General features: G+C 41.3%; 1 protein-coding gene across 2 annotated transcripts in view; it reads left to right on the plus strand.

The window, feature by feature from the left end:
- The window catches only part of CTNNAL1 (catenin (cadherin-associated protein), alpha-like 1), a 48,940-nt gene that overhangs the window by 24,939 nt on the left and 13,483 nt on the right, over positions 1-10,518 (plus strand). Inside the window, exons 8-10 of one of the 2 annotated variants that reach the window (XM_004677961.2) lie at positions 2,185-2,271; positions 5,529-5,687; positions 7,633-7,725. In XM_004677961.2, coding sequence (XP_004678018.1) covers positions 2,185-2,271; positions 5,529-5,687; positions 7,633-7,725 — 339 coding nt within the window. The remainder of the gene's footprint in view (positions 1-2,184; positions 2,272-5,528; positions 5,688-7,632; positions 7,726-10,518) is intronic. The other variant, XM_012721549.1, reaches the window with a different exon arrangement.

Raw genomic sequence — 10,518 nt, forward strand, 5'->3', positions numbered from 1 at the left:
AGCTGGCAGGTAAAAGACTTTTTACATTATGCTCTTGGTCTAAGATTGGTAGGTAGCCCCTTACTGAGTTGGTTGCCCAGTGTGCTTAAAAACATACAACTTCTTTGGGCAAGAGTGATAAAGATGCACAGAAGTGGGAAAACACAGGGAGGGTGCACCCACTCCTCTAGAACCTGGATTGCAAAACTGAGACGCCAAAGACATCTCTGGCACCATTTATTTATTTATTTCTTAGACCTGGATTATGACCAAACAGTAGTTTACATGCTTTATGATATACAGCGTGACTAGGACGATCTGGAGTCGTAAGCACAGGCTTTGGCAGTAAAGATAAAAAGAAGGATGCGTGTGGTCTAGAGTGCACTGAACGAAGCAACAGCTTGCTTCCTTGTAAACAGATTGACATGGGCTGCAGCATAGATACAAATCACAGATTTCTCTGAGAATGTCATGGCACCATGTCATGGTATCTGCTCACATTAACAGGGGAACTGAACCAAGGGCAGACAGCAATATTTTGTGTTTGGTTTGTTATCTAATCTGAAGGGTAGATTGCTTCCGTGTTCACTGTTAAACCCAACATTCAGTATAAAGACTTTCTGTGCAGAAATGCTCCCTGGTTTGAGAATCCAATTCTATTTAAATTTGTAATTAGCACCTATTTCACCAGCACCCAGGTCTCTGCTGCTGCATACCAGATGCATTATTCATGCACTTATTTTTTTCCAGCCCTTGTTACCAAATGCCTTTTATATGCCAAGCACCGGAAATTTAATGATGAATAAGAAAAAGTTTTGTTTGCAAGGTTTTGCAATGTAGAAGAATGTGGGCAGGGGTGAGACAAGAACAAAAAAGCTTTATAACTATCCAGAGAGACTTTGAAAGAGGATGAATCCATCTTTAGGGAGAGGGATCAAGAAGGCTTCATGAGGTATTTAATTTAGATTCAGCATTTAAAGAAGTGAATACCCACCACCTGTTTGCTATGCCAGATACTGTAGATTCTGTGGCAAGCAAAATAAATGTGACCTCAGCCTTGGAGCTTACCAAGGCCTGGTGGGGAACATAGTCTGTAAATAAGCAAAAGAACAAAAAATCAAAAAGTTCCTCAAACTAGTAAAAATGGAGCTTCCATATGACCCAGCAATTCCACTCCTAGGAATCTACCCACAGGACAAGAAAGCATTACTTTAGAAAGCTACCTGCACCCCTATGTTTATTGCAACACTATAATAGATAAGATATAGAAACAACTCAAGTGCCCCGAAATGGCTAACTGCATCAAGAAGATGTACTATAGCTACACAATGGAATACTATTCAGCGATCAAAAATGATAAACATATGCCATTCACTACAAGATGGATGGAGCTGGAAGGGATCATGCTCAGTGAAATAAGCCAGAAAGAAAAAGAAAAATATTGGATAATTTCACTGATAGGTACAATCTAGGGGAACCAAATAAGGGATCAGGGAAAATAATTATTATAATAAATTAAAAAACAAAATTAGTAGGCCACTGTTAATCAAAGATACTGCAAGGGAGGAGGAGGAGGGGAAGGAATTAAAACAGGAAAGAAGAACATAAGGTGCTAGTGTGACAGTGTATCAGTGAATTGGTGGTGGGAATTTTATGAGGACTATACCTGAGAGGAGAAAGCATGCACTGTACAAAAGAAGGAATGATGTAAAAAGAATATATAAATATATATATTGTATATAATAAAAATATTTTTAAAAGATCAAAAAGTCAATGTACAATAGCAAACTGGGATGACTTTTTAAGAAAAGGTCAGGGAAATAAAAGGAAAGTCTGAGACTGTATGATGTGAGAAGGCCATTCTGAGAAAGAGACATTTGTGTAAGAACCTGCAAATATCTTCATTTTTAACTAGTTTGAATAAACAGATGAGGATTCCAAGCAGAAGGCAGATTAGTTTTAGATGTGATACTTTTACTGAAGAAGACTAGATTTACAAAATTCACCAGTTTAGGGAATGGGAAAATATCACTAAATAATTAAAATTCTATTTTATATTCTAAGCATAAACAAATGAATTTTTAAAAACTGCTTTTCTTATAGTTCACAAATTGATATGAAAACTGATTATAATTCATAGTTCAACTAAAATTACCAGACGAAAACTATGAGCTAACACTACAGATATTTTTTTAAAATTTTTAGCAAAACGAGAAAACAAAAAGCATTGCTGAAGAACTAGAACTTGCTATGTTGAAAATCAGCCACAGCCTCAATGAACTTAAGAAAGAAGTAAGTATAGTTTGAAATTTAGCCTCTTTTTTTTTTTTTTTCTAATTGCATACTGTATGGTTTGGGTGAAATCATTAGTAACTGTATGTGCCTGCAACCAGATTTAAATTTTTTTCCTTTGACCTAGTTATTTTGTAGCCACTGTTTTATAATGTCATCATCCTCAAAATATTCACAGTAGCTTTACTTAGAATAGCCCCAAACTAGAAACAGCCTACCTTTCTATCAGTGGGGAATTGATATTCATAAGTGAGCTTGGTGTGACCCGACAAGTACCCTTTTGCAATAAAAAGGAACAATGTTGATACAGGCGAGGACATGGATGAACTGCTAAAATGAATTTGCAGAGTGAAAGCAGCCAAATGTAACAGTGTGTGTGTATGTGACTCCATGTAGAGAAAATTCTAGAAAAGGCAAAACTAACTGATAGTGATAGGAATCAGGCCAGTACCTGCCTGGGGTCAATAACTAAAGGCAGTTCACCACACATGGGGACATTGCAGGGAGGAGCAGGAACGTTGATTGTGGTGGGGGTTACGTCGATGTTGTCAGAGCTCAACAAAACTTACCCTTGGTGTGATTTTTTAAAAAATATTCTTTTGGCTGAGACAACTTCCCTGTTCCTGAATGAAACCTTGTTCATCCCATGACTTACTTGGTCTCTCTCAGGTCATTGAAATTCACTTTAAGTCAGGGATTTGCAAGCGACTACATCAAAGCTCTCTGTTACTATAAATTAAGTTTGGGAATGTAGTCCTGCCCATTTGTTTACATGTTGTCTGTTGTTTCTTCATCTTAACCACAGAGTCAGATAATTGTAATAGAGAGTGTGTGGCCTGAAAAGCTTAAAATATTTATTACCTGGGCCTTTACAAAAAATTTTGTCAATCTCTGCTTTAGGTCGTTAAAAACAATCTCAGTCCAAAAGTTACTATGTTCACTCAGTCTTTCGATCTTAGTTGTAGGAACTTGCCCCACCTGCAGCTTTGGGGAAGGTGTGTCTCTTGTCCCCTTTCATACCCCTCACCCCCATTATCTAGCTTCTGTTTCTGATCTTTGGCAGCTGTGCTCAGGAAGAGAAGAGAGGAAGTGGGAGGGGGGAAAGTTCTTAGTCAACGATACCCTTATGATAAGACGCTGTGGGCTCAGCAGATTTTGAGGTCGGCTTTCTATGGCTATTTCCATGTGTCCACAGAGGCTTTCCCATTGCTCCCACTCACTACAAGCCCTGCTTGGTGTTGCGTCCTCAGCTTTGGGGTGCGCTGGAGATGGGACGTGCAGCAATCACACATCACATCAGCATTCCAAACAGATCGTCTCCACAGAGCCATATATATATATATATTTTCATTTTGAAGAGGGTCAAGAATTTGGGAAAAGGAAACTGGTTTTAGGGTGTTTCTTTCTTTTTCTTTTTAAAGATTTATTTATTTATTCATACAGAACTGGGGTACAGGCCAGAGATGCGGAGGGTGAGAGGATTGAACAGAGACAGAGTGGGGAGCAGAACAGGCAGATCGACGAAGCACAGTGCCAAGGGGAGCAGCGGGCGGGCCAGGAGAGGTCTGCCATGCCATGTGGTCACCTCCTGGGCAGGCGGGGCTCGAACTCATGCGGAAGTGGCCCAAGCCTCCCAATGCTGTGCTCTAACCCACTGAGCCACCGGGGAGGGCCAGGGTGTTTCTTTTATAAATCATACACACGGCAATCAGTTTGACCTCTCACTGGATACTGAACTTTATTGTGTTTTAACCTCTTGTTAAACAGAAGGGTATGACTTTCTGATAAAAAAAAAAAGCTTCAATTTTAACTAAACTATTATTAAAACTGTGCTTATCAGTAGATCATGAATTCCTTTGACAGTGGCTTGCTATTAGCTTCGTTTCTCTTACCTCTGAAATGGGTACAACAACATCAACCTAAAAGGATTTTGAGAAGAAATAATATCTGTGAGGCTGCTTTCGATACCCTGTAAAGAGTAGGAACTTCGTGTTTATTCTCTTTTCATCCTCTGGGATTGTTCTCTCCAGAACGATTTGTAAGATTTATGTGACTGTGGACAAGTCGTTTAGTCACTAAGGACTTATTTCATAGTCTAACATAAAGGGCTGTCATTAGATATTTCCTAAGCCCTGATAATTAAACAAAATCTTTAAAAATTCCTATGTGATATTTGGTTTCCTAGGACAGTGCATTTAATGTCTTTGTTTTTCACTGTAATTATTCTCACCTGATTGCAGGAATGCAGACTACCCAATTGTTAATTTCGTAGAAAGTCCTGTAATTTGAATCAACATTGGATTTCATCCAGGAAAAAAAAAATCACTTCATTCACATCAGTTTAACTCAAAGCCAGATTTTCTTAGGGCACTGTTATTTAAAATGATCTCGTTTCTGGAGAGAACACATCATTTGAAACCTATCATACCATTTTAAAAAATGTCAGGATAAGGGGAAGAAGAGATACTGGAGTGAATAGGACCCACAGATCTCCAGGAAGGGTGAGCATTGTTTAAAATTCACCCAAAGTCAAGTAAAACCTGGATTTTGCTACTTTTTTAGCTGTCCTTTCTTCTATGGTGTAGTGTGTGTTTCTAGAGCCAAAGAGTAAAGTTCTGGATAGCAATTATGGATAGACGGTCACCCCCAGGCCCAAGGAGAGGTCTGCCTCAACTGCCATCTGTTCAGTCTGTGTGTTGTGCCTGCCTTGCTACTGGTATTTAACAGGACTTGGCTGACTATGTAATTGACTAGGTCTCACTGCTTTTTCAAAGGTTAAAACAGTTTAAAAACCATGGGAAAAACCTATTAAAGATCATCCGTCACAACTTAATTTTCCTTCACTCTGAATACCTTAGTCTGAATACTGTTCTGTTTCTCACTAACTTTAAGAGTAGAAGGAGCATTTAAGTGAGAGAAAAACATTGTAGGGAAAGAGCTGGAGGGGCTGAGGATGGGAAAAGGGGCCGGGCACTCTGCTGTTGGATGACCAGTTCATCTTCTACAAACAGCATTAGTGCCGACACCCAAGGGACCCAGAAGTATGGCAGTAACACCACCTTGGGGAGAACTGTTGGCTCCCAGCGCTGCATGTGACACGCTATCACCACAGCCAGCTTTATCCACCCCCTGGCGAGTCAAGTACCACTGCTTCCAGGTTCTACTCTTTAGTTCTTAAATGTCCATGAAATGCCTGTTCACCAAACCTTACTGCTTACTTTCTGTCTTTCACACCCCTTGCCCCGTAACATCTGCAGCTTCATAATACGGCAACTCAGCTGGCAGCTGATCTCTTAAAATACCACACTGATCACATGGCTCTGGAAGCATTAAAACTTATTGGAGTAGAAGGAAATTTAGAAGGTTTGAATGAATATGCCTGCAAACTCTCAGAGCAGAAAGAGCAGCTTGTTGAGGTGAGTAATACATTTGCTCATTAAAGACCCTTGCCTTTAGTGACAGCTGTATTGTCATCAGAGAATATTAATACACATACAGACGTTGGTTAATTTATATGAACATTTTCTCTCCTTTGAAATTCTCAAGGTACAATGTTTATCTTTTCTATTCTTACAGCGATCTGGCCTGCAAAAACAAACAAACAAAAAACCTAACACAAACTACTAGAACTCTTTCTACTCTACTTTCTCTCAGAGAGGTTAGCTATTGAAGTAGAGCAACTGAGACACATTGTATGACCTTGTTTCTGTTTGAGTCGGTGGGATCTCAGCAAGAAAGTGATGGCACCCTTGAGCTGAGTTAATTAAAAGAATGTTCTAACAAAGCTCTTTGGGACCACATAGAAAGTGTATGCAATAATTTGGGTTGATGATAACAGAGCTGGTGCCACTTCTAGGCCCAAACTGACAGAGAGAGTCAGTGTCTGGGAGCTGGCTGGGCTTGGAGTCCTCAAAGCGCTGCCCTGAGAGTCATGATCTCAGGAGTAGATACAGAGTAGCCACATGCCCTGCAGTCCTCACTCGCCTCAGTCCTCCCTCACTCGCTCAGCCCTGCTGGCCAAACACAGCTGTCGGCCACATAGGTCAGTCTCCCAGCGTGGGAGACAAGTACAAGGAGGAGGGAGAGTGGACGCGGGGTGCAGAGCAGACATGCAGCATGGTATTTCTCTCGTGCCTCCCCTTTGCTATCCACATCACGGCTGTGTTGCTGAGGCTTTAATTGCCATGTTTGCAATAGTTCCCATTGCTGGTTGATAGTCTACGTCTTCTACATATGGAGAATGTCAGACATCTGTTACTCAGGAAGATATCTGGGTAAGTTGAATGTACAGGTGATGTTCATCCTACATATTGAGAAATGATCAGATGTGAACCATCTTGTTGTCTTCCTCTTTCTAATGTATTCTGCTCACTGAACCTCAAAGACTAAGGTTAGAAGGAACCTTTAGACTAAACAGACCTGCTGTCTTTCCTTTAATGGTTTATTCCTGCTAGGGAACATTCTTGAAATGACTGGAGATACATTTCCATTTTACAGTATATATGATTTGTGATTTTCCTTTTCATAGTTTTTAATGATATAATTAATGGCTGTATAAATTGTAAGTTTAACATAATAATTTGATATATGTATTGATGTGTTTATCACTAGAAGTTTAGTTAACACCCATAGAGCACAGTTTTTTTTTTCTTTTGATGAGAACTTTAAGATCTGCTTGCTCTTAGTAACTATAAAAGCTGCAAAGAGTGGTGATTATAGTCATCATATGTTTTGCACCTTTTAACCACCTTCCCTCAGTTTCCTCAACTACCCCAGGTCTGTGACGTGTGTAAACGAAACGTTAAGACTTTAGGAAAGCATGCTCATTCTAGGAATCCTGCAGAATTTATTTTAATTTTATGTTTTAAGTCTTATGATTTTCAATAATTTTCTCTGATATAGGCTCTCATTCCATTTGACTTGCTTAATCCAGTGTTATCTCCAGTGGAAGCTGTGTTGATTGACTTGAGTGGAAATGTTTGTTCATAGAATGTGTCACTTGTTGTCACATTGACATGATTTAACCGAGTGACCTTGGAGAAGTCACTTTTCTGATCTACATTCATTCTATAAAATGTATAGGCACTATTAGACCTTTTGAAAAATTCACCTTGCCTTGATCAGATAGAAAGTAGAAACAATACACTATAACCTTATTTATTCCTTCATGGTTCCTAGACAATACAGCATTATCATAATCTCAATTATAGGCAACTTTATATTTAATAGATATGGCTTCTCAGCTCCAATAAGTTTTATATGTAAAGTTCTGTTTTTTTTTTTTTGTTAATAATAAAATAATACTATGTATTGTGAAGAGTGACCCTGTAAAAGCTGAACTATAGAAACATTTCCTCATAGACCTGTCGACTGCTACGTCACGTGTCTGGGACAGAACCTCTTGAAATCACCTGTCTACATGCAGAGGAGACATTCCAGGTGACCGGCCAACAGGTATGAGCAATAGCAGACTGTTTCTTCTATATAGACTCTTTTCTGAGTGCCATAACGAATTGTGCGGAAGGATGATATAAATGGTTTTGTGTAACTAGAGGCCAAAGCTACCTGGAGAAACAAAGATAATGGGCCTGCCTTTGGTAGAGTGACTGGACATAGCTGACTTTCCATTGGAGCATCTGGCCATCTACCAAATGAGAGATTGGCACCTTTAATTCATCGCCCCAAGTGATATCTGTTTTATTTAGTCAGCCTTATGATTACTTTATTTGTTGAAGTAACATTGATTTATATCATACAGGTGTAAGCATAGTATCTATTTTAAATGAATCTATTTATAGCAGGCCACAGATTTGTACACATACTATAATTTCTACTGATCAAAATACACATATCTAAAAAATTGCTAATGTAGAAATATGCAGAAATGAAAGTTCTTGTACTTGTTTGGGAGAACTGTGATTTTTCCTCCCCCCTGAATTTCCTATAATATTATCTTGTATAATTTTCAAAAGCCATTAAACCACTGGCATCCCATTTAATACTATCCTTGTCATATTAGATAAGGGAATAAAGTGAGGGACCTGTCTTCCTTTCTTTTTTAGGTAAGTTCTAAAATATAACTGACAAGCAAAACAAGTTTGCTTGTTTCTTTCATCGCAGTCAGCCAAAAGGACTTAACTGCTGCTTGCAACCTTGGGTGGTCGACCTGCAGCCCATGGCTTAGTGGAGCACTTTGCTGGTGTTGGGAGGATGATTACATGCGCCCCTTACAGGCCAGTATCAGATGTGCCGAAGCAGGACTGTGGGAGTGAGCCTCCGCAGAGGTCATCTGCCGGACACTGCGTAACCACAGGCTCTATGCTAATTGGCAGAAACCGAGGCCTCCGCACTTGCTTGGTGACCTGGCAGTCATCCTGTTCACCTTGGCTCTTGGCTTTTTTTTTTTTTTTTTTATTCATACAGAACTGGGGTACAGGCCAGAGTTGTGGAGGGTGAGAGGCTTCACCAGAGACAGAGTGGGAAGCAGAACAGGCAGATCATGGAAGTACACTGCTGAGGGGAGCAGCGGGCGGGTCAGGAGAGGTCTGCCACGCCATGTGGTCACCTCCGGGGCAGGCGGGAATCGAACTCATGCTGAAGCGGCTTTAGATTCTCAGTGCTGTGCTTTAACCCGCTGCGCCACCAGGGAGGGCCTCACCTTGGCTTTTAAATGCATTTTAGTAGAACTGAAGGGGTTGACTTTCCTGCCATTGGCCACCAGCTTGTTATTCCTTGTGCCCTACTTCTGTTTGGTTTCCATTCTCTGCCTACTGTTTTTGTTGCAGCGGGGATATTGCAGCCTTAGTTTCTTCCCCAGCATGGTGACAGAGGCTCTTGTCACTTATAACTTGGGAAGCTTTTTCTGTTCCCACAGCCTCAGCTTTTCCTCCTCGCCTTTGCCATCTGTCTCACAAAGGGAGAATTTCAGGAAATGGAGCATGCCTCTGGGATAGTTTACATTATTTCTGGACATCTCTGCTTCAGCAGTGTTGCTTTTATGTTTCCTTTAAAATGCTAGATCCTATTCAGGGCATAGTTGGGCAGTCTGCAGGCTGCTCAGTGGCTCCCGGAGGAGAGGGGAGCAGTGCTGAGATCCAGCCCCCAGTCTTGTGCACGCCTTCCCTGAGGATGGGGAGCCTCGTTCTCATCAAGAGGCGCCTGCTTGTCTGGCCCTGGGCCTGCGGGAGTGGCCCAAGCAGGTCGAGCATCTAGCTCTATTTTCTCAAAGGCACCATGACTGATCATGTCAGTTTTCTGGCATGAAACTGACATCTTGTAGCTATAAAGTATTAATACTTATCGATTGAGTACCTGATGTAATATCCTCAGTCTGTGGAATCTAGAAAGCAAACAGAATCAATCAGTGCCTGTTGTCATGAATAGCAGTGAATGCCACAAAGGTAAGGGAGATAACGTGCCTATGTCAGAACTCCTAATTCTGGCCCTGGATCTTTCATTCTTTCTGCTGCTTGCAACCTTGGGTGGTCGACCTGCAGCCCATGGCTTAGTGGAGCACAGTGGAGTGGTGATGTGTCTGCTAGCAGCACTTTGCTGGTGTTGGGGGGATGATTACATGCGCCCCTTACAGGCCAGTGTCAGATGTGCCGAAGCAGGACTGTGGGAGTGTGCTTTATTGAATGAGTGATCAAGAAATTTCAGTAAGTTTTGTTTGGGTGGTGGGTTATGTTTTGAGGTAGAAGCTAAGGTTTAATTTCTATTAAATGTCAGGTCACCAAAACAAAGGAAACTGACCAAACGAAACCAGTAGTGTGGTGTGTCAGAGTTCCGGGATGGTTCCTGCCCACTTGTGCTTCGTGCGAGGCAGTGTGATGGGCTGGGAAGAGTCTGGGCTTTGAGTCTCTCAGCTCTGAGTTCCCCTGTCAGTGTTGCATCCCAAGTCTCAGGATATCTTCCAAGTTGCTTGGAACTTGAGCCTTGCTTTCTTTAGCTGTACAGTGGGAACAGTGCTCCTTTGGGCATGTTAGTATTTTGTGTGCTGTTTTTGACAATTAACAATAGTGTCTGCCAGACACCTAATACAGTGCCTCAGGGTTGTGTCTACTGCGTACTCATCCATGTGTTCATATGAGACTACTTACTACCCAGACTGTGTAACCACCACCCGACAAACTCCGTGCCACTGCTACTGTGCCACTGCTGCCACCACTGCCTCCTCCTCCTCCTACTGCTACACCACCACTGCCTACTACCTCTATACCACTGCCTGCTACCACCATGCCACTGCCT

This window comes from Condylura cristata, unplaced genomic scaffold (assembly GCF_000260355.1).
Source record: "Condylura cristata isolate star-nosed mole 26May11 unplaced genomic scaffold, ConCri1.0 scaffold00006, whole genome shotgun sequence".
Taxonomy (NCBI): Eukaryota; Metazoa; Chordata; class Mammalia; order Eulipotyphla; family Talpidae; genus Condylura; species Condylura cristata.